We start from the raw sequence: 25,889 nt of genomic DNA, 5'->3' as shown, positions 1-25,889 counted from the left end.
CCTCCTTATCTGTACCTGCTTATTTAATTTGATCTCAGATCTCACCTTCCTTCCACTCTCTTTTTCTACCCATGGCCACTTCAGCACCTCCACCTGTGGCTCCCCCCAGCTGCACCTGTAGCCCACAGTGATCCACCTGACCATGGCCCTGGAAACCATCCTTCTTTTAACAGCTTTTCTACCCAGCTCCATCTCTGCTCGCATCATCTGAAACTCACTCCCACACCTCCCTGCAAAGGAACATCTCGATTTCCTCTGCCTCATTTAATTGTCCATTCCTTCTCCCTTTTCAGTCCTTGTCCCGTCCTCCAGACTGAAAGGCAGTCAGCGCTGGCCTATCATTTTCACAGAAAAACATTAAACGTACAGTATAACAATTTTAATGCCTTCAGATGCACAATGTCATTGTGTCACCACTTCATCCACTTATGCAGCTATTGAGAGAATACACACACTCATTTTCTCTGCCCTTAATACCTGCCTTCTGCTTCAGCAGTAATTTTTGGTGAAATGATGATTATACAGTAGCTTTATACCCCTTATATATTATACCCCTTTTATAGCCCTATCAATATTTCTGTACTTTCTTCTGATACTTCCCTACACCCCAACCTGTCTTTTACCCACTTTTTCCTGGACAGTCTCTCTATCTGTATTGCTAATTTAATGGTGATGTGAATTGAAGACAATGCAATTTAAATAGCTTTGCCCTTCATTTAAAATCCTAAAGAAATTAGATTAGTATCTCACTATTTTATATTTAGAAGAATTTAGAGACTTTATATATTCTTTGTGTCACTCAGGAAACTTCAGTACCTGTGACTTATAGTGACACAGGGGTTTTTAATTTGATAATATGACAGGTATGTTGCAGTTGAATGATGTACTGAGCTCAACACTACTGCTCTGAGCCAGTGGTGATTTCACACACACACTAGTACAGTACATTTACTGGTTTAGGAAAAGATAAGATAAGATCATTTTATTGGCCATATGCAATTTCTTGTATTAGGAACTTGTCTTTTTGCATACCCCAATTTGCTATCCATGAGACACACAGACAGGAAGAGAAGCTTGGGGTCAGAGCGCAGAGTCAGCCGTTGAAACGGCACCCCTGCAGCAGCTGGGGTTAAGGGCCTTGCTCAGGGGCCCAATGGAGTTTTATTCCTCTGCCAGCCACAGGATACGAACTGGCAACCTTCCAGCCACAGACGCAGATCCTTAGCCACAGAACTGCCACACCACCCAAAAAGCTTATTCTTTTTATACAGCTAATGCGAATTGGAATGTCATATTGTACACCTGCATCCTTTTATATGCTAAAACAAAGCTATTTCTTTCATTCTTTTCTTAATAGCTAAAACATTATAAACAATATAAGAATAGTGGACTTAATTATGGAGTATAATTATCTGTGTAGAAAATAGAACCTCTATCGTCACAATTGCGATGACAATTGGTTTTGAGTTATATACAGACTTAGTTATGTAGCGTTTTTTAAAACAATATCATTATTGTTTTTTTCAATATTAAATATAATACTAAAACTTTGTACATGTAGTATGCACATTTACAAATAGCACATACATTCGCAGTGATTTGAAGTACAAGTTTGTACATGAGTTCATTTTTCTTTAATATAAATATATTGTGTACAAGGCTTAATGTATTTCATTAAAAACAGTTTCTCTAATTTAAACCATTACTCCCCTTCCCCCAAGATTTTACCCTTCTGACTCTCTAGAAAAATTTTGGAATGTATCCCAAAGCTTTCTAAATTCTTCCATTTTTTTAACTTAAGGAAATAAGTATTATTTTCCTGTGCAGGGTATGAAATCATCTCCTTCAACCATTGTGTCACAGAAGGACATTCCTCCTGTTTCCAAGTATAGACTATCACTCATTTTGCCTCTAAAAGGCAGAGAATTACCAACTTTTTAGTCTTCAGTTCTTCTGGGTATACTGTAAATTGTTACAAATGGGGGGTTACAAAAATGGTGAAAATCAGGAATTGACCAAGCAGTTTAGTCAGTAGGTAAAATAAATATTCATAACCCTTAACTTATAAATGATTTCTCCAACCTGAGTGGTTGGTATAATTAGAGGCACATTAATTCTTTGTTCTCTGGCACAGCTTTGGTGAAAACAGTAATAATTCAGGCACACTTGGTGTAACAAATGTTTATAAATGATGACAATACAAACACTATTCTATACACAACAAGACATACAACACACAACATACTATATTTATAGTATGTACAGGCAAGGTATTTCAGCGGCATAACATCCTAATCACCTAGAAAACCTCAGACTGCTGCTAAGTATCAAACTCCAAAATAATGCCTACATACTGTAGGCCAAAATAAGAGATACTGTAGGCTGCCTTCTTAATAATTGCAATACAACCTGCAGTTAAATCTCTCTGTCTGCAAACCCGGATGCCTCAAAATAAAACACAGAATAGCAAGCTCTCTCTAGCAAGGTTCAAACGCTTACAGTGTATCTCCAGGTTTTGTTTGGATGACCGTGAAGTAGGGACTCTTGCCTGATGCTGGCTTCTCTCTCTTCACTCTGCACTCTGCTGAGCATAGTCAGAAACCAAAACAGGAGGACTGAGGCTAATAATTAATGTTTGAATATTGAACACCATTTGAGCATGGATAAATTGAATATCATAATGAAAGAAAAAAAAAGATCAATGACATTTTTGTATCATATCCTCACTGTGATATAGAGTGAATTAGGACTTGTAGGTTATGTTTTAAACACAGGTCCTTAGACCTTCTCTTAATATTTAGAATAAGTTGAGGGGTGATATTTTTACTACTGATACTCTAAGCTGGTGCATACATAAATCCCTAATGGAGAAATAGCTCAGGGACCTGAGGGAAGAAATATTTATGAAGTGTCAGACTTGTGAAAAGCAAATGCAACACATGGTCTGCTTCACTTCAAGCACCCAGTTTGTTGCGTAGTCTCATTGCTTTCAACTAGAATTTACAAGCCCGTAACACTTTGGGTCTTTCTCTAGGCAGACTGAAATTATGTAAAAAGAATAATTGCTTATACAGAAAATAAGAAATCTGGAAAACAACTAGAATTAAGACTTGGTCTAATTTACAAAGAAATACAACCAGAAGACGACTATTTTTATAGATGACATTGAATTCCTGATAGCTTTATCACTAAGGTAGAAAATGTTCCTTCTGGCTGAATGTTCAGTGGACAATGGAGCAGTACTAACAGGCGCTTGTTATTCGATTTTTTGTTATTTATAACCGATCAACCACTGTAACACTAGCATGCTGAAATTTCAAGAATGATGTTATGTGTGTTCTTCCTTTTTTGGATTCATATGAATTTTTCTGCTGGATATTATTATCTCAACAGATTATTTACAGTAGCAAAATTTATTTTGGAAGCATGAGTATTTTTATCAAGGGCAGCTAACACATACAGTACCTGACTATGTCAAAACAGTATTTACCTGAATATGAAGCTCAATTCAATTGAAATTGTATTTTAGAATGTACTCCTGAGTCGTTAGTTTTAGGCTTTTTATTATTGACATTTTTAAAAAATAATTTCAGGTAATCTTAATATTAAAGGGCAAACATCACGCAGTTTTGAATGTACTGTAAACCTAAGGGTAACTTGATAGCCTTCATCAGTATGAATGTAATGCTGGAATGTATAGGAATGTTTCTGCTCCAGCTGTGCTTTGCAGTTGTTTAATTAGCATTGGCAAATATTACAAATTCATACTACAAAAAGAATATTTGTTGACACTTTGCTGTTATTTAAGAATTTAATTTAACTTTAAGAGTTGTTTGAGAAGTTTAATATATAAATAATGTATTAGTATCAGACCTACAGTACACACAGTCACAAACACAGACTTGCACTCACTCACACCAGATTCAATTTTCCCAGAAACCAGTATTTAGACTCTGGAAGGAAACCCATATGAACATACAAACTCAAATAAGTAAAATGAAATTGAACAAATGCAATATTGTTCATACTGTATATATGTTTTGTTGAGTGATCAAAGTGATTTGTTGCACTTTAGTATATAGGTAGGGGAACCTTTTTTGCAGGGAATTTGTTTTAGAGGAGTTCAATCATAACCAAAAAGATGGTATCTTTGTACCGCTGGCTCCTCGGCCAAGCACATACTGTATACAGTACCAGATGTCTGAACCTCTGTATGCATGTGTAGAAAGTGATTTTTCTTTTCAAGTTTGACAGACATTGACAACAAAAACAGAAAACATATGAGTGACAGAGAAAGAGCTTCATTTTTAAATGTCAACAATTCCTGCCAGGATGACTGCACCCTGAGGTACACTCGTACTAAATAATGAAATACGTTTTATTTAAAATGTTAATAATAATGTTTCTTTAACAAGTACACCCTTCAACTTATTTGTGGTTTTGCATGCTTGCAGTCTCAGACGAGGCTTCGCCTGAGATGCATTCTGCATCTTTCTAGAATGTTCTCAGAAGCCCAAAGTTTCTCAGTCCAACTCCAAGGCTCAATTTGTAATTTGTGCACACGTTTTTATTATGTCACGTTTCCTGTCTTGTTCTGTTTTTGCGTGATGTAGTAGGTACAGTATACCCATTAGTATAAATATATAAGTATGATTGGAACAAGTAATAGGTTTATTCCATGCTGAAAAGAGAAGAAAGAAAACACAACGTTTCGGCTGTGGAGCTAAGTATGATATACAGTACTATAGATTTTTCCCAGTTTATTAAATTTCCCCTGAGACGATAAAAGGTGAGAAACACTGGCCTAACTCACTTTAGAATAAATCAGTTTTGACCATAATTTATACCCATTATAATGTATGTAATTAACATTATTAGCAAACCTTAATTAAGATAAAATGATACCGTATGCCTCACCAAGCTTCCTCTAGTCACATTAATTTAGAATTAGATCAAAGACTATTTTACTTAATTAAGAAAAAACAGAAGCATCAGTTAAAGTGTTTTATTTAAATGAGAAGTAAACAGGAAAGTGATTTGTTTTTAGTGTATGCCACGGATGTTGTGAAAACTGAATTAATTCACATTAATTAGTGCATGCAATTTTAGGTTGAATGAAAACTGAAAAGAAATATTGTTCAATACACTTTATCAAAAACTATTCTCCTTTTCACGCATTATAGCCTTTTGGGGTCAAATCTTGTTCTGATTCCCACCGAAGTATCTACTCTCAAAAACATCCAAATTATTTTAAATTTGTTTGTTCTCTCAAGTTTCCAGTAAGTGTAGAGAACTCATTGAAAATTTCAAAGCTCATTCATGCCAGCAGACATTTGTACTTTTATATGAATTATAACAGTCATCAAAATATCCTCTGTCTATTAAGGTGGGGTTCATAAACTTAAATGGAGTAAACTGATTTTTGTTTTTAATTTCTTGATGATCTGACAGGATTCACATTTGTAGGGCAGACTGTTTCTTCTGTCACATACCCAGCAGGTAAGCTGCTTACTGGCTCCAAAACACAAAACACTCCTCTCCAATCATTCTGTACATCTCACAGTCTCCCAGTTCCACACAATAATAACCGTCTTGCTCAGAGTCGTAAGCAGCTCTATCTTCATTTGTCCTTTTCTGGATGCCTCAGCTTCCCTGTTGTGAAATCAGTCAATTGTCTTTTAGCAATAGGGAAAGATAATTCAGGCCAGAGCTGCCATCTTGCCTGAACCTGCTGTTCTCACAATATGCTCCACAAAGCCTATAGTATTGATCTGTATGGTGCATTAATCCCTGGTCTAAAAGGTACTATACTGTATAGTATGTCAAACACAGAGAGGGTACAAGAAAGGAATTCAATTACGCACATAGTTTAGATGGTACTTCATAACCGTATAACATGAATAACATTGTTAATTCTACTGACATTTGTCACAGATAAGCCAACACATGAAGTCGCATACTGTATGGAAATTAGGAGCTGGTGCATTTAGCATTGAGAATAGAAAACTCTTCTATAAACAAAGTGTTACGGGAACCTAGAACAAGCACCCCAACTATATTGTTGAAACTGGTTTGATCTCATCATGCAAAGGTTACATGTTATCACGTAAACTAAATGTACCAAATCAGTTCCACTCATTTTGTACTTTTTTTTTGTTGATGTTAAGATTTTTCCAGTTTTCATGCAAAATTAAAAAGAGATGTGCAAATTGTATTTATTTTTTAAAACAGGCTTTTATTCACCTGCAAGTTAAAATGTATGTCATAGCATTTTAATTTTCAAAGTCTCTGTTGACACACCAGAAAGCAAGTTAATTGTGCAATAAACAATATGGGATTTGCTATTTAATGATTCTACTCTTAAATGATTTTTTATTCATCCACTATGATTTCCACATTCTTAGACACTCATACCATTATGATGTTACTAATTCTAAAGTTTTTAATCCTAAACCTCTTGATTCACTTTTCAGTACAAGGAACTTGGATGCAAGTTAGCAGTCATGTGATCTATAAATAACTTTGGCATCCCAGAATAGGATATATACTTACATTAAACATATATAAACATACAGTAAATTTACACAATGGTGAATTGTTGCACTTGAAGCCCACAGCAGTTTGACAGTCAATAGAAGACTTCTAAATAAATAGCACTATAGACTTTACAGTAAAATGATTTCTTCACCTGTGCATTTGTAGTGTATGTCACAGTATTTCTGCAACTGAAGATCTTTGCTTCAGTTGTTTTGAAAGGAACTAATCTCAAAGAAGTTTAGGTGAGCCTGGTGTGGTGAAAAGCCACTTACTGTAGCTAACAGTGAGAATATTTCAAAATGTTAATCTTTTTTTTGTATTTGAAGATTTACTGTATGTATGCTAATTATTTCACTTATACTGTCTTTAGTTTACTCAATACAGTATACCCTTGGTCTAATGGACTTCCCTTGAATGGTCTTTAACTGACAGAAACAAAGTCTGCTGTAGGGGGATTTTTGTCTGTAAAATCAGAAATGTCAGAGTTTCCCTTCAATAATGGACAAAGTCTGGCAAAGCAATAGCTAGTCCAAAAAAAAGGCTTAGTTTATTTGTAAAAAACAGAGTAAAATAGAATAAATAAAAGTTTAAATAAGTTGTTCAAACCTTTAATTAAAATACTGTTAAAGTACACACACCGAACAGTGTATCACAATTTGAAATTGTTTGAATAAAAAAGTGTACATAAAACAATCGCAGTATAATAATGTATACTAAAATAAGATCAGTAAAATCCACAAATAATAAAATGATCAATAACATCTTTTGTGCAACAAACTGTACCTGGTCTAAAAGACTTGAATATCAATGGTGCCCTATAGAGGTAGGGCAATTTGTATAGGGGTAGGCAAATTGATTATGATGGGTGTTGTTCGTGTTTAGTAAGCTTCAACATCTTTTTAATAAGTAATCATATACTGAAATGCTATCAATATGTAAAAAAAAGACTCTGCAAAATGCACAAATAACAAACAAGGTAAAAATAAAAACTATGTAGGTTTAAAATTCAGGAATTTCAATGGTGCTCTATAGGGGTAAGTCAGTTGCTTATGATGAGTGTTGATTGTATTTCATATACTTAAGCAAATTTTATATAGTACATTTTCTATGCATGAAATAAAAAGCTTGTATATTTATGATAATGTATACAGTATATAGAAGACCAGTTTTCATTTCTTGACTGTAATTGTAAAAAAGAAGTCAAACGATCCAGGAAGCATATACCTGTATATACTGTATACAGTATATGTGTGTGTACAGTATATATATTTTCTCATATGTGTTTTGGGGCTGAAAAAATGTCATTCATGATTCATGATCTGCAATAACAAACACCCCTTCCCCCTTATTAGTCCGTTAACTATGTCTTGACCTCTGTAATGCCTGTAATGTAGTGTATATCTGTGACAAGACACAAAGTGTGCCACCACAAAGCTGAAGATATTAGTCATAGTATAACACTGAAATAAGAAGAAAATACATTGTAAAACCTCAAATCTACCATTCTTGAAAATTTCATGTAGGCTTCCACAAGTACAGTCCTTAACAAAATTTCTTTAATGACATTCTACTAGAACTATGTCCAACGGTTCATCATTTACTGATTAGATTTCATATGTATGGCAGATCCAGTTTTGATGGAATAAATTCTTACTTTATGTTATTGTTTATCTACTGTATGTAGCTACAATAGCTAACTATAAAATAACTACAGATGTCTAACAGCACTTTGTTTAATGGCTTCTAATTTAAAGGCAAGAAAATATACAGGGTCTTACGGCTGCCTACAAGTTATTTCTATGGGGGATGTTTGACTAGATCCCATAGCAATTTCAGATTAAGAGAAATTAAAATCAATGTATACCACATAATTTCTGCTCAGTCATGAACACATAGTATGGACATTGGTGCTGAGTTAGACACTTCAGTCATCTAAATTGTGCAGTAGAATGGCAGTCACTAAACTAGACTTGTCAGCAGATGTATAATTTTCCCTTATTGAGGTGTTTAAAGATAATTCAATAATTTGCAATTGAACACACACAATCACAAAAGCTATGAAAGACAGAAAACGCAAGATGATGCATGTTTTATCACAGACCACTACTCCAATATACCCTTTAAGATAAGAAAATCCTGAACTGAGTCTGAGTCATTTATAGAATTTGATATTTAGAAATGTTGTTGTGCCTTACTGTTGAGACAAGTGTTAGTGTCACACACACATAGGATGTTCTTAGGGTGTCTTCCCTTTTGATTTCTAATGGCAAATTAGATATTCAAAGCATTTAAAAGGGTATAAGAACATGTTCCTGTCCTTCCACATACAGTACAGCAAAAATGAATTCTACAAGAACTAACAATTATATTGTTCACCTAATTTTCTTTTACCAGAGCAAACAATGGCATACAGACAGCAGCAGAGCTTGGTACTGTTGCAAAACTTTAGAGCTTTAAAAAATAATTGCTGCATATAGTAACAGATATAGAAGTTACATGACAAATGACTTACACTGTAATTAAACAAACTACAGATAAGTGTCCTTCTTTTGGATTTTGTTTTAAATTAATTTCTGAATATGTATTTTTAAAGGTCAATTTCCAGAATCCAAATAACACAAACTTTATCTTTAGTTCAGGGCAAATAAATGAATATTCTAAGTGTTAACGTAACAAATAACATCAAATAGCAATTTTAGGGCAATTGTTTCTTTTAAACAGCTTTAAAGCTTCCATATGACATAGAAAAGGACATCCTGTGCAATGTTTGGTGAACAGAGGCCATTGGTATGTTTGATTCAGGAGCAGTGAGTTGTACCATCTCACTGGTTTTGTATGTGTGTTGACTGAGACTGATGGGACTAAGGATAATATTGTACTGTAAGTGGTTGAATTGTGGTAAGCATTATTGATTGCAATTGTATGCTTCTTATAGTACTCCTTGTCATGTGACAGTTCCCCTGTCTGTAACCCTAGTGTGTCCTGTGTACAGAAACCCCAGACGTTTTGGCACAGTAGCAGGGAAACAGATATTTTGGCTTGTCACATGATTCTGGCCTGTGTGCATGGCTGCACGTTTGGCTGTCACCTCCAGTGCCTGAAAGCTACAGTATGTGGCTAAACAGGTCTTCAATAAAATACTGTTGACCCTTCCATTTGTTATTGCCAGCACTTGAGTATTTTGTGTATAGTTTCTACCTAACTACAAGAAAGAAGATTTTTAAATTATGTGGAATTTGGGACTAATCCAGCTCCAAGATACAGTAAAATACTCACTATTTCAGGCAAAGTGTTATGCATAAAAAACAATGTATCAGTACATAAATGCAATATTAAATTCCTTGCAATTTTTTGGGGGGTGGACGTTCATTTAATTGTAATTTTTGCACAAGAAATTCTGTATGCAAATGCAAATGGTTCTGATACCAAACTGAAAATGCATACTGGAAAAGTAGCATCAGTTTTTAATTAATGATGAAAGGTGCAATTAAAAACTATGTAGAGTACAGAACTAAATATTATACAAATTATTTTTATGATGTGTATATATTTATTAATTATAAATATTTATAATTACTAATTATACATATTAAACTAAAGATTCACTTGTAATGAAAAATAAAGGCTTCAGCTGCACTATAACAACTGGATTTTATATACAGTACATATTCTAGGGAATAATGGGTAGACCCCCTGAGCACTTGGTGCACTCTTTCTCGGAGAGCAATCTGAAAACTGCCAGTGCAGAACACTGTAGTCAAAGGTCATCCGAAAATTAGTTAGCTCATTGGGAAACTCACAGAAGTCACTCCATTGACCTTTGGTCTGAAGTGAGTCAATCAATCAGTTGAGTTCATGTCATGTGTCTCTTTGCCATGACAACCCTCCCTAGTCAATTATTTGTTGGTATGTGTGTGGAGTAAGCAAGCTGAGACTGGTCCAGTATTAGTTTTCCCTTGAGGTTGTCAATAGGCTTTGTGATTGGAAGACAACAGCCTAAGGATTTTATGCAAATACAAATGACCTCAACCTACCACAAAGAAAGTTGTGCAGTCACCCATGTTTGGTCTTTTCAGAAGCTAAAATGTGAACCTAGTCTCTCAGATTATGGTGGAAACTTTTTGAGGAGTTATTAAATCTAATCCATTTTCCATTTTGGTAATTCCATTTTTATTAACACCTACCACATGTTTTGGGGAATATTTAATGGAAGTAGTGGAAGTAATTACTTTAAAAGGAGTATTGCATCATCTATTTTTTCAAGTAAATTATTTTACTCAAACTTTTTACAATTTGTTAACATTATTTAAATTATGAGTCTTCGAAGCATCAGAAGGAGATTTTACAGAAGGAGAGCTTCAAACTGGCTGCAGTGTTTTGCCTTAAAACTGGTTTTCCGCAATAATCTAAAATAAACTCACTACCACAAAATGAAATCCAGTGAGATGCATATGCTACTGTATGTGTTTTGCAAAAATAAGCTAGCCCTCCCTGTTTTTAAAAAGTTGAATGAGATACAGGTAACTGGATATAGCAACCAAAAGAGTCAGATAGGCTGTATGGCCTACTCTGGTTTGCAACCTTACATTCTTAAAGCAAAAACAGGAGGAACAAAGCAGATACTGTAGCCTAGAATGAAATGTGTAGGGTTTTGTGTTTCTCCAACTTAGCGGATGAATTCGTCTCCCCTATACTATAAGTATTGTAAGACGTTAGCCAGAAAAGTTATAAATCTAGTTTGATGTCATTGTTAGTTGAGATGATGGTGAGGACCAGGATTACAATGATCCATTGACTCATTGCATTTGACATTAGTGGTGTATCTGTGGATCTGGAGTGTTTTATGATTTACATTGTCATATGAAGTCTTTGTCAGCTACACACATATCTAGTAAGTGGCTATATTACAGCCCACTGATTCTGCCTGCTGACCCCTCCACACTTTGAAACTGCTCAGACTGTAAAATGCTCGTCCTTTTCTTTTTTCTGCCTCAAGACCAAATGTCTGGAATGACTACTTTGGTGCTGAACAGCAAAACGCCTACAACTCTCATCTGTAGAGTTACAGTACATGTTTGCTAACCATCAATATGGCAGTGTTTCACAAGCATTACAATATGAGTCCAGAATACAGTTAGAGCTTCTTTCTGTCAGTTTTTTTAAATTTACACAAGTCCATACTGTAATTGTTTTTAGTTGAAGAAAGAACTTAACATTAGCTTCTGCTATCTTGCTGTTTTAAAACATTTGACATGGAAAATGGATTATAGCTCTCAGCAGAGTAGTTCTTATTTGATTCCATAGCTGAATCTACCATCTCAGCTGCAGCACATTGCAAGATCAGTGCCTTCAATCTGCTCAGGACTCAGGCAGAAATTAAAAATATGCTTACGCTTCTGTGCTCTCTTCTAGTATTTAGAGTAAAGGAAAGTAAAAAGGTTAGATAAGATATGAAAACCATTGAGCATTTCCCTAAACAGAAAAGTGATATTGGCTTTCTGGAGTAAGAATACTATAAATTTATTTTTTTCCTTTCCCTTGCCTTGTCCACTCCAGTCCATGTTCCTTGCTTCCTTACTGTGACCATATTACTATACATTTACTCCTGAACAGCTAAATACCTAGTTTATCTGTTTTTCTATGAGGCTATTTAGAACAGATGTTAAAATAAGACTGCTTCACCAAATACCCCGTCCTCCAAAGATCCAGCAACATTGGAATATTTCATTATTAAATCCACTGGTAGTTAACCTTTATGACACAATGCAATTTCTAGGAAGCCTGTTGAAAGTAACTGCTCTTATGTAAGGATCTGCTCAATTTGTCCAAAAGTTTCAACCGACCTGTGTCATACCATAGTCAGAAAATATTTCTTCATCTCTTCATTCAGTTTGGTGGCCACAAAATGTCTGCTGACTCAAACATCCTCACAGCTACTGTGAAGACAAGATCTGAAATTCTGTAGTTAGTGATGAAACTTTCTATCACTTTGTTGTACTTTTGCTTGCAACAGCCAGGAGCTTTTGAGGAATCTTTTTCTGCACTGCCATATTATATTCTTCTTACTGAAAGGAAGGTCTGATAATCTTGGGATTACATTAGACAATTCTTGCCCTCAGCTCTGAACACAGAAAGTCAAAATGAGACCATTCAACTATCTTTGTTGTCAGAAATCTTTGAGCATCCTACAACTCCAGGTTCTTCTCTTTCAAACAGCCTGCAGGACTCCACACTGTCAGCAAGCAAAGGCCTAGAAAAGTCTAATTATAGCTTTATACTGCAGTAGGTCTGAGAAATATTTCTGACTTCCTTTCTTAGTTTTCCTTTGGACTTATTTCTTTTCCTTCAAACTGTTTCCCTTGTTTGTAGAAAAATATAATTGTATTATAATAGCTAAATTCTTATACTGGGTCACTGCAGCTTTTACAAAGATGTATTTCAATATTGCCGTTGTACATTTAAGACAACCACTTTTGTCTCCTAGGAGATGGTTACAAATGAGGCTCATTTCCTTAATTTTTATTTTGTAGTCACATTCTAACTCATACCAGGTTATAGGATATTTTACATAAGATCTTCCTTAATTAAACAAATTCAGGTTTCTTGAAATCACATGTCTATCCATGTTGCATATTTAAGAAGCCCCTTATTTGACATCCCTCCCAAGTGCAATTTGCTCATCTCAAATGCCTGGGTCCTATATTTTGATTCTCCTTGGTCAAATCTCTCCACATTGAATTTAAAGTTATTAGTCCAGTCCTTTCAGGGAATGTGCTATGGGGGGCTTCATTTCTCTGGATAATTGCCTGTTCAGGAAGATTGATTAATTGATTGATTAGAATGAGAATGCAGCAGAATACTTTGCTCTCATTTCTTGGGCACTCATTTAATCAGCTGCCTGAGAAACACCTAGTCTTCAAAAGACAAAGCATATTCCTTCATTTACTGTACACCCTGCTTTGGATTCCAAACTGATTTCCACCCATCTTCAGTCTGGATGGGATTCATTTAAAATTGTCCCTACATTAGGACTAAATTGATAGCAGTGGGCTACAGTCAACTTTTTAATTCTTTCATCAACACAGCTTAAAACAAAAATTGACATTAATGAAAACCTCTTGCACACTTCTTATTTATATGAGTGATATATACGTTACCAACTAACATATGCAGAATGAACATATCAATACAGATGTAAATATACATGCGTACAGTACAGTATACACTTAACTATGTCACTCTAATAAGTCCTAGTAAGGGTGAAACAGCTGTCTGTGGCTGTTGAGTTGCTTTTATATATACAGTACAAAGCAGAATTAGGAGTCTGTTTAAACAGTTCCTCTTTCTAGGATTGTAAAGTGACCAGAGCTAATGTTCATATTCCCATAATTCACAGTAACTGCTTGCTCTTCAAGAAGCATTGTGATCCTGTAAGGTGTTCCTTATAAGATATATGTATGTGTGCAGTATGTGTACTTCTATTGAAATTCCAAAAGGAAGCATTCAGAATATTCTACAATAATCACAAATTTAGCATTGCAGTGAAATTATTTTAATTTTATATTAGGAGAATCATTTTATGCTTGCCTCTTTGTATTAAAAAAAGATGCTGATGCGGCAAAGGTAGTTGAGATTAGATTAGCATATATTTAATTCTTGAAGCTATCTGTCTTGGTATCTGATGCTTATGCTGTTGAACATGGTCAATAGTGCAATCTATCACCAATCATTACAATCACGCCTGTAATCCACCCACTGGGAAATCAGGCCTGCAGAGAATACACTTTCACAGGTTGATTATCTTATTCATACATTATAAACAAGTGTATCATTAAATAATAATATCTTTTTTTCATATTTGAGTTTTGCAACATTAATGCACACTTTTTCTCCCATGCTTTTTTAATGTGCAATTTTCATTATTTAAGCTTTGTATTATTTAAATACAAAGCTACTTAACCTTTGTGTACACACAGTCAAATGCTTCAGTCTTGTGGACTATACCTGCCAGGCAAACTCCCAGCTCATATTAATTAAATAAAAAGGAGGTACTATATATAGATTTATTATGCAAACTAATACTGTAAGTACATTAACCTAGCTCTATTCTCTTTGCTTAATCAGTATTTTCTTAATATTCAGAAAAATAATATTAATACCCATTGAACAGTATTTCTCACAGTATGAACTGATGTACACTGCTATTATGCTGTATTTTAGCCTGTATGTGTTTGCCCATAAATATAAAGCTAAGGTTACTAAAATGTAATTACTGTAGGTAATAGACATTTAAATACATTTTTTTAAATAATTCATAAATAGTGATCTGTTAAACATCAGTGGTTTCAAAGAAAAGAAACCAGAGATATCCGGTCCAAACACACAGAACATCTGAGTGTAACAGTTTATTTTACAAAACTGGAAAATAGGGGGGTTAGGGCAGCATGATTAAAAAACAGATTAGTTACATCTGTGAGAAATTCAGAAATTCAAGGAAAAAAATCATTGTCACTACCAAAAACCAAATTTAATGCATCACAATTTATTAGCGCATAATCATCATTTTAACACAGCTAGTTAAACCTCGAAAATGCAAGAGAATCCTGCAATAAGAGAAGTAAAGAAAACCAGTTTTACCAGTCATTTGACCACCACACCAACAATCTGCAAGATGCTCAGAGAGAGTTAGAGAATTTAAAGATGGCCTTATACAGAAATCACAAATTAGGTTTTTACATGTACTGTATATTGCCCTCCTTGGGGATGAATAAAGTATTTTGAATTGAATTTACTTTTAAATCTTATTTTTTAAAGAAACTGTGTATAATATATTTTTAATATTACATTCAGAAAATTAGATGTTTTTTTTCTGTAGCTGCTCATTTTTTTCTTCTCAGTACTTAATATAATTAAAGTTTTTATAATCATTTGGCTTTGCAAAAATCCTGAAGCACTTTCTCGCACAACACATTTCCCCTTTCCCTCCTGGGAATGTCAATCCTCAATTTTGGCACATCTCATTTGGTATTTGGTAGCAGCTATGGGCTTAAGAGGCCGTAAATGTAAAGTATACCCTATAGTATATCTGCTGAAACAGTATTTTTCAAAGAAAGATTATCAGCAAACAGTAAAGGGTTTTGGCAATCTCTAAATATTCCTTCTCTTCACATACAGAAGCTCTCCAGACAGCTGCTTCAATGTTAGATGGATTCCTGAAGAAAGGTGATGTCATTTTTTGCAGGGGACTGATTGGTCTCTTAGTTGAGCTCTTAACCATAAGACCCTTTTAGCCTATGTCAGCCTGGAATTTCCTCCCCTTAAACATTTTGTTATATCTCTGCAGCAGAACATAGCAGGAGCCTGGTTCAGGTCTTAAATTGTAGCTAATCCCCCTTGGCTTTGAGTGTGAACAGTCAAATTTCTTATATTTTTTAAATTAACGTTCTTGGAGCATGTTAAGAATAAAGGATTTGTTGCTATAGTTACTAAACCTGATAGAATTTGATCTTGCTTTTTGAAAGAGAACATCCAGACTTTTACTACGTTAAATATAATTGCTATTCTACAGTACTGTGTGGAAAAACCACAGCAAAAGAACACTTGTCTTAATCCAGTGACCATGAAATATGGTTCTTAATAGAAAACCTGTCCATGCTTAAGATCCTCTGCTGGGATTTGTAGTACGAAGTGTTACTCCGCAGATGAGTGCAGTTCACTGCAGCAGTCTTAGAGACAGGCTGGAATCCAAGTGCAGGACCCAGACTTCTCTGCTGGGTTCTGAGAAGAGCCAAGGATGACAGGGCACCTGGCTGAGGTGAAAGGACCGCAAGATGTTTACTGGCAGGTGGCAGGCAAGCGGGTGACAGGCCTGGTACAGGGATGCCTGGAGAACAGGCAGACTGTGGCAGATTGACAAGAATGGGGCTGCCCGGGAAACAGTCAAATGCTTGCAGGGTATATTCACCACTGGACAGATGCTGATATCGACATACGGTCTTTGGTGATTGCAAGAATAGGTGTCCAAGCGCAGGGCTGCTTGTTACACTACTCTGGGTAGCTCAATCTCTGAGCACTGGTCTAAAAGTGTTTCAGGCCCTAACTGTGGTGGGTAATTGCAGGCTTGATTGTAATATTGCCTCCTTGATTGAATGGGAGCCAGACAAACAAATAAGTAGCCCATCCTAGTCCTCACAGGGTCAGATGTAAAATGAGCACTCATTGGAAGACTACAGTTTCCTGTGGTAACTGCTGGCAGCAAGCCAGTCAAAGTTCAGGCATGACACTAAGTACAGTAATTGGGTGCAGGGAACATGTTTACCCAAAGTCCCCAATTTTTACATTATGTATAAATTATTTCACAAAAAACAAAATATAAATTATTTTATTAATGTGCATGTAAACCTGAAAAAAACACATTTCATTCACAACAGACTATACATTATTTTTTAGATATTCAGCTAACAGACTAATTTTACTTTGTGAAAGAGGTTAGGAAAAAGTTAGGAAAGAGTTATACTTCATGCATTCTACACAAAATACATTATACAGTATGTGCTCCTTTATACTTATTTGCACAAAGAGTCGTGTAACAATATTTTTCGTTAATGAAAGTTAAACTTTGCATGTAGTAATATTATTGCGTATATAATGCAATATATTAATATGTTTGGGCAATATTATTTACACAATAATTTTTGCATTTATACACAATATAGGCTTCCATTAAGAGTCCTGAAGGTCCCCTCTTATTATACATGGTACAGTAATTTGAGTAGCTCTGAAGTGATGGGATAAAGACCAAAGACAAATATTTACCATACATGTGGATTTTGTGAGTGGCATTTATTAATTTTACATTTCTAAGGTAATATTCAGTTTTTTGTAAGTGTTTAAAACAGAACTGGAAGTACCAAGAAAAGCATGTGCTGCACTGTTGCTTTTCATTTGGTGTGTAAATCAAATACCTGGACCAAATACTACGTTTTCCAACTTGCCACACAGGATAAAAACAGTAACTATGCCCTGTATTATATAATTTTAGAGATATATAAAATATGTGTATTAAATCATTATTAGATTATGAAAACACATTGAAGGAATCTATCATTTCACTAACATTTAATACATCTCCAGTGCTAGTGATTGATCTGTTTTGAGCAGTGAAAAGCTGATTGCAGCACACCAGGCGTAAGTGCAGTATACTGTATTGCTTACCGTCAGTGCAGTTTTGATGGGCATTCCAGATGCATGTTTTTAAATTTACTTCAGAAAACATATTTATATAAATATTGTAAAGTTATTTTGAAAATAGTGTTATCCCACACATTCCACTTCCCACATTTTTTGACAAGATGTTCACAGGTACAACATACAGTATAATGAATGGGATTTAACTTTTACGAAATAGAGTAAAGAATACATTGGAGGATATTTTGATAAATTCCCTTGATTTAAAGTCTGTACTTCTCATCCTTTTTATCTCATCTCCCCATGTGCCTAAAACATTGGTTCTCAACCACTGTCACAACAGACATTGCTATAGAATTTTGTAGTCACATAAGGGAAAAATACAAATGAATATATGAAATTGTTGATATATATATGTGTATTAATGTTGTGGAGTAAACAAAGTGTTGTGTTACAAGTCCATGTATATACATACACTTGTCGAAGGCAACATGGTAAAACAGTAATATATAATTGCTGAATAATATGGTAGCTTATGTCTTATCTAATTTGTTTTGTATTCTCCTAGCATTTAAGTATAAGCGCTTAATTCATGTGTTTTGTTTTAACCTTTAGTTCTCCCTTAGTTGTTGCTACCATGGTAGCTTCCATTTTCTTTATTTTTCTCCTACCATTATATTTAAACTGAAAGGCTTCCCATGATAGAAATTTGTAGCCTTCTCCTGCATTTTTTGGGTTGACAGTTCAACATTTGAAGTTGTTCACCTTTACTCAGTGCTGGTAGGATTGCTGAGAAAACAGCTGATTTAGTTCTTCAATTTATTGCCAAGTTGTTTGAATTTTTTTCTGCATGGAAAGGCTCTATGGATGATCATCTCCTCGCCACAAACACAGCAAACTATTTTCTTCTCATGGTCCCTGGTGAAAATCTCTCTTTCAGTGTTCTGGAGAATAGAATCTCCAACCATCTCCACTTCTTTTTGAATTCTTGGTTGAGACCAGTGATTGACCCACACTTCCTTGCTCAGTATTTTGAGTCACAAGCTAGTCAGTTTGCTGCTTCTTGCTTTCTCTCACCACGTGCTTTACCTGAATGATTTAATGGATTTTGACCTCTCCTTTCGACCCTTGGATTTTGCTCTTTTGGACTACACCTCACTGACTTGTTTGCCATCTCGGACACTCGCTTCGCATAGGGTTCAGCTCATTTATCGACGCTCCGGCCCAACAGTTCTCCAGTGTACTGTATTAACCTTTTTGGTTTCTATGTGAAAATTAGACAGATGTAGCTTGGGTTTAGGGTTCCTCTAGAATGCTCCACATGTACAGTACACAAAATTTTCTAATGTATTATATAGTATGTGTGATGTATTTTATGCAGAAAACTGTATTTTGGAGATGCCCACATGGACTAATGGCTGAAATAATGTTAGCCTTCCTGTACATAAATAACACCTTTTCAACTCCTCCTGAAATACTGCTTTGTAAACTAGGCTAGCAGTTACCATAGATAAAGATTAAAGAAGAGTTTATTTTTATTTAAAGGCAAACAAAGGCAAATTACTGGATATATCAACTGCTAGCTACCAAACAAATTCTTGCCCAATTAGAAAATGGACTTCACCTGGCTTGGTTCTTCCCTCTTCATCCATTCTCTAAGTATTAGAGTATAATCACCCTCCAAGACTTGCACATTTTTCTTAAATTATCTAATTTCTTTTATTGATAGCTGAACATCCAGATGATCTACCAACTCTCCTTCACTTTGCGGCAAAAAATGGATTGAAGAATTTGGCCACTCTGCTCTTACAATGTCCTGGAGCTTACCAAGCTATCAGAATGACGAATAAAGACGGAGATAACCCTCTGAAGCTTGCTGAGAAACATGGCCATACAGAGATGCAGAAACATATGCAGGAAACCCTGGTAAGTACCCACAATTCTATTAATTCTTTTAATAGAGCAGAGGATAGTGAATTGATGTATATTTATTTTATTTATGGATAAGGAGAAATTGTGTTGATGCAAGTTTGGTAGGTGAAACATACAAAATCAGTTCCTTAATAAAATTGATTTCAAAAGGGCTGACATCCTGATGACAAACATCCTGCAGGGAATTTTAATACTTTCTGTGTCATACGGTAGGTGTCTCACCAGCAACATGTTCTTTCAGTATTAATGTAATTCTGCATTCAAACAGCACCAAAGGAGTCTGCTTGCAATACTGGAAACTTATTAATAAGTGAAGGGGTTTGTTTTGCTTGACACGACACAGCGCTCCTCCACCTCCACTGGTCAACATCAATAAGTCTTGTCCTGTATAAAGGGGAAATAAACTCTTTCCTGCTGACTTTGACATTTAAAGTAGGGAACTTTCAAAGATACTTGGCATTGCATACTAAGAGTACTTTGCATTTTGGTTTATTAATTATTGATTGTAATGATGTCAGTTTCTTTTGCAACAAGACTGCTTTGTGTTAAACATTTGTGCAAATGATTAAATGTCTTTTGCACTGTTTTGTGGAGAAAAAAACAGTAACAACATGATAGAACATTTAATCTAAATACAGTATGTAATTCAAAAATTGGAAATAATATTTTGGTAATATAATAGGTATACAGTGCCTTGCGAAAGTATTCGGCCCCCTTGAACTTTTCAACCTTTTGCCACATTTCAGGCTTCAAACATAAAGATATAAATTTTTTATTTTATGTGAAGAATCACCAACAAGTGGGACACAATTGTGAAGTGGAACAAAATCTATTGGATTTTTGAAACTTTTTTAACTAATAAAAAAATGAAAAGTGGGGCGTGCAAAAGTATTCGGCCCCCTTGCGTTAATACTTTGTAGAGCCACCTTTTGCTGCGATTACAGCTGCAAGTCGCTTGGGGTATGTCTCTATCAGTTTTGCACATTGAGAGACTGAAATTCTTGCCCATTCTTCCTTGCAAAACAGCTCGAGCTCAGTGAGGTTGGATGGAGAGCGTTTGTGAACAGCAGTTTTCAGCTCTTTCCACAGATTCTCGATTGGATTCAGGTCTGGACTTTGACTTGGCCATTCAAACACCTGGATACGTTTATTTGTAAACCATTCCTTTGTAGATTTTGCTGTATGTTTGGGATCATTGTCTTGTTGGAAGATAAATCTCCGTCCCAGTTTCAGGTCTTTTGCAGACTCCAACAGGTTTTCATCCAGAATGGTCCTGTATTTGGCTGCATCCATCTTCCCCTCAATTTTAACCATCTTCCCTGTCCTTGCTGAAGAAAAGCAGGCCCAAACCATGATGCTGCCACCACCATGTTTGACAGTGGGGATGGTGTGTTGAGGGTGATGAGCTGTGTTGCTTTTACGCCAAACATATCGTTTTGCATTGTGGCCAAAAAGTTCGATTTTGGTTTCATCTGACCAGAGCACCTTCTTCCACATGTTTGGGGTGTCTCCCAGGTGGCTTGTGGCAAACTTTAGACGAGACTTTTTATGGATATATTTGAGAAATGGCTTTCTTCTTGCCACTTTTCCATAAAGGCCAGATTTGTGTAGTGTAAGACTGATTGTTGTCCTATGGACAGACTCTCCCACCTCAGCTGTAGTTCTCTGCAATTCATCCAGAGTGATCATGGGCCTCTTGGCTGCATCTCTGATCAGTCTTCTCCTTGTCTGAGCTGAAAGTTTAGAGGGACGGCCAGGTCTTGGTAGATTTGCAGTGGTCTGATACTCCTTCCATTTCAAGATGATCGCTTGCACAGTGCTCCTTGGGATGTTTGAAGCTTGGGAAATCTTTTTGTATCCAAATCCGGCTTTAAACTTCTCCACAACAGTATTACGGACCTGCCTGGTGTGTTCCTTGGTCTTCATGATGCTCTCTGCGCTTTCAACAGAACCTTGAGACTATCACAGAGCAGGTGCATTTATACAGAGACTTGATTACACACAGGTGGATTCTATTTATCACCATCAGTCATTTAGGACAACATTGGATCATTCAGAGATCCTCGCTGAACTTCTGGAGTGAGTTTGCTGCACTGAAAGTAAAGGGGCCGAATACTTTTGCACGCCCCACTTTTCATTTTTTTATTAGTTAAAAAAGTTTCAAAAATCCAATAGATTTCGTTCCACTTCACAATTGTGTCCCACTTGTTGGTGATTCTTCACATAAAATAAAAAAAATTATATCTTTATGTTTGAAGCCTGAAATGTGGCAAAAGGTTGAAAAGTTCAAGGGGGCCGAATACTTTCGCAAGGCACTGTACATTTCAGCACAGGAGCAGATTCCTTTTAGATAGATTTTAAAAACTTTGTGCCATTAGGTAACCTTGAGTGAGAGTCTCTCAGTGTTTAAGACTGGATTTTTCATGTCTGACCCTGGATAGAAGGTGTGTCTGTTTTTTTGTCTCTTTTTAAGCAGCAACACCCTAAGACCTAGAAAATGTTCATAAATAAGATCCATTTATGCCAATAAAAAGCTGTTATAAGTTTAATTAATTTTCACTCATTGTTATCAGCTGCAGCACTTGCTGCATTAAATTGTTAATAATGTGTGAACTGTACAAACTATACGATTGAAGCATAGTATTTAATATTTCTTCACAGCCCAGGTACAGGCACCTTCAAGACAACATGCAAGATGGGTAGCTTTCAAAATATTCTCAGACATAATTCACAGAATTGGAAAAAATACTGCTTCCCAAACTGGTATTTGGAGTGCATTGAAACTGCATGTTAAAAAAGGAAAAATGATCATGAAGAAAAAAGGCTGAGAAAAAAATCTCCTGGGATTCCACTGACCTGGGTCAAATCATTATGCTTACTGTCAGCTAGGGCATATGTTCCCAGCACGCTTAATAAGATGTTTATGACTGTTCATGGGTCATGCCTTCTTATACTTTAGATAGATGTTTGTCAGTAATTTAGATAATTAATTTGACATGTGAAGCCTCTTTCCCCTTAGGAATTCATTGCTTTTGATTAGGTGTTCAAAAGAGCATGGTCCCTTTTTAATACTACTGAACTTTAATTGGATTTCATTTTATTCCAGTATGTAATATAAGCTTTTCATCTTTTTTTCTGCAAATACAATTCCTGTTTGCTCATGCATACTTAAATACATACTGCAGTGGGCGATCTAGTGCGAACTGCTTGTATTATTGCTATTTATGATAGTGATAATGTTGAAAGCTCTTTGCTAATGGTGCCTTTGAAAATTTTAATGCTGAGAGGAGCTGTTAGCCCTCATAATCCAAGTTGCATTTACTGTAAGAGGAGAGTGAGTACAGTACATTTAGCAGGCGTAGAACATTGCATTTATTCTTGATAGGCACTAAAAAATTCAAATAGCAGTGCGAATGCATACGCATGTATGATTTGCACAAAGGAATGTGCAGTAGTCTTCTTCACAACCTTGATTCCCATTGTTACAGCCAACCACAAAGAAAACATGTAGAGACAAAAGGAAAACATTCACTTGTAGCTAAATATTTTAAGTAAAAAAACAAAGGCTCTTGTAAGGAAAACTATTTTCTGAAAGAAACATTTATTCATGCTGCATAGATTGAAAAAGAAAGTGAGGGACGTGTAATCTTGTGTTTTTATCAGAAATAAAAACATATTAACCTTAAAGATCCTTTTATGAGCTTCTTTACTAGTCTCAGACCTAAACACACTTGTATTTATGCAAAGACATTGGACCTACAGTATGTGCTGGTATAATATGTCTTGAAAGGTTTTAATAAAGTGCAAAAATCATAACTGCTAGGGGAAAGAACAATCAAGAAGCAGATCCAAGCAGCTACAGTATGTCACAAAAAGAGTTTGAAGGAGTTGCAAAGTGACATTGGTACAGCCCAGCAGAAGGAAGCTAATAAGTACTGTACCTGAAAATGTGGTGGTGTCGTGCAGTGGTTTACAATGCTGATCCTGAACAAGGCAAAACAATTTCCTTTCCTTAGCAGTTAAGGAGCTGGATGTGGCAAATAATTACTACCAATCCTTAACCAATTTCCAGGTTTCAAAGCTACCCTCTTTAAAATACAGTACAGTATGTGGAATGTAAGTAATTGTTTGTTACAGTGATATTTCTGTCTTTATCTGTTCATCATAAACTGGTCAGCTATTAAAAGTTGTTTAGGATGAAGTAAGAGGGCAACTTAAAAAATAACTGGGGAAAGAATGGCTCCATTTGCTAAATTTCTTCAACAGCAAAAAAATGCAGCATAGTATCTTTGAAGCCAAAGAGTGAGTTCAGAAACCGGTTACAAAGGTGAAGTCAAGTATAATTTTCAATTACAGGGATAAGTTATCCTCTGTGGTTAAGAACAAAGTTAACAAGAAAGCATCAGAAAACAAAGTGGTCCTTCAGCACTGGGGTTTATAGAGTAACTACAGATGCAGAGATTTAAGAGGATTGTAGGAATTAAAACTAATCCATTAATGAATACCTTGGATTGTCACATATTATTCCTGGTGAACCAAAGCCACATTGCTACTGTATGTAGGTTTTCCCTTTTTATACCTGACCTAAAATATTTATATAGCAAATGAGTTAGGAAGAAAAGGCTCAGTTTTGCAAATTACAGTGACAACTTTGTTATTCCCAGTAATCATTGTTTAGTATTGTTGCTGTGGTCACTGTAGTCAGTGATTATTATAGTAAATATAAATTTTATGTTTGTTTATTTATCTATGGTTCATTCCTACGGAGACTAGCTTAATGACCTCCCACTGTTATATAATATGTTTAATATGGTGGTCTTAATGACTTGCTCATGTGTCTGTTCACTTGCCTCCTAGCCTAGGCACAGCCAGGTAAACAATCTCAATTATAAAAGCCTTCTGAGTAAAGTAATCAATTTGAGAATGTTTAAATTGTAATTATAAAATATTTTATTGAAGAGGGGAAACAAAGACCTTTACTGTATATTGTGTTTTATGCTGCAGAATTCTAATTTGATTTTACTTTTAATAGGAAAACCTATTAAGGGTTCATAATAATAACATCACTTCATTAACCCTTTACAATCTCTTGCATTAGGAATTATCTTTTCACATACCACAGCTTGCTCTCCATGAGACACACAGACAGGGAGAGAGCCTGGGTTCAGAGTGCAGGGTCAGCCATTGTACAGCACCCCTGGAGCAGTTGGGGTTAAGGGCCTTGTTCAGGGGCCCAACGGAGTAGGATTCCTCTGCCAGCTGTGAGATTTGAACCAGCAACCTTCCAGCCACAGGCACACATCCTTAGCCACAGAGCCACCACTCCACCCCATGCTCATTTTTGTGGTGAATTGAGTTTTTTTAATACATCACAGAGGAAATTTATGTAGACAACAGCTTTTATCTGTGGTCAGTAATTGTTCAGAATCCTTTTACATCTCTCAAAACCAGGTAGCAATAGCTTTTCCCATCTTTGAAGTGGCATAATTGAAGGGGACATTACAGTCTTCTCTTACTTCTGGTTACATTTATGTACATTTTCAGTCTATTTATTTTATTTATATTTATTGATATATTTCACCTTGTTGCTGATCATAGATTCCTAACCACCAGACAAAATGGGATTATAAATGTTCATTATTACCCCAGTACAGTTCAAAATTCAGGTTGTATCCCACCAATATACAGTATCTTTCCAACAGTACAATCTTTCTCTGATTGAAATGTAATTGATGACTTCAAGTACATTCAGTATATTTTAGGCATATGTGTTTCATGCTATTATGTTCTAAGAAGCCTTAAAGATGCAGACTTTACCAAATTAGATTGTAGTTCTAATTTCAGTTTTCAATCAATTGTATTCTCTCTCTTTCATCATTTAAGTACATCCATTTCTCCAATTGCACAGGAGAAATGCCGATTATCACTGCTACTCATCATTACTGCTCTGGTGCACTGATAAATTTAAATACCTGAGTGTCTCTTTGGTCCTCGTGATAGCTTTGCTTTTTTATTGAACTGTTCTAAATGAAATGCACCCTGTGAACAGAAGATTCCCCAATGAATGTTGAAAATACCAACATCTGTTCTGAAGTCATTTATTTCCTAGCAACAGTCTTAATTACAGTATAGTCACTTAGAAAATGGCTTGGACAAGCCATGCAGTTGAATTGGTTTTCCAGATATATGGACATGAATGTTTGTGCTAACACAATGATAGCAATTTGAAACCA

General features: G+C 35.5%; 1 protein-coding gene across 1 annotated transcript in view; it reads left to right on the top strand.

Moving 5' to 3' along the window:
* The window catches only part of LOC148840987 (B-cell scaffold protein with ankyrin repeats-like), a 124,016-nt gene that overhangs the window by 44,023 nt on the left and 54,104 nt on the right, over positions 1–25,889 (top strand). The window contains exon 7 of the mRNA XM_088914737.1: positions 19,454–19,650. Within this exon, the coding sequence (XP_088770863.1) occupies positions 19,454–19,650 (197 nt within the window). The remainder of the gene's footprint in view (positions 1–19,453; positions 19,651–25,889) is intronic.

This window comes from Atractosteus spatula, chromosome 1 (assembly GCF_055471065.1).
Source record: "Atractosteus spatula isolate fAtrSpa1 chromosome 1, fAtrSpa1.hap1, whole genome shotgun sequence".
Classification (NCBI taxonomy): Eukaryota; Metazoa; Chordata; class Actinopteri; order Semionotiformes; family Lepisosteidae; genus Atractosteus; species Atractosteus spatula.
The sequence above is the reverse complement of the archived record's forward strand: the minus strand, read 5'-3'. Positions and strand labels throughout refer to the sequence as shown.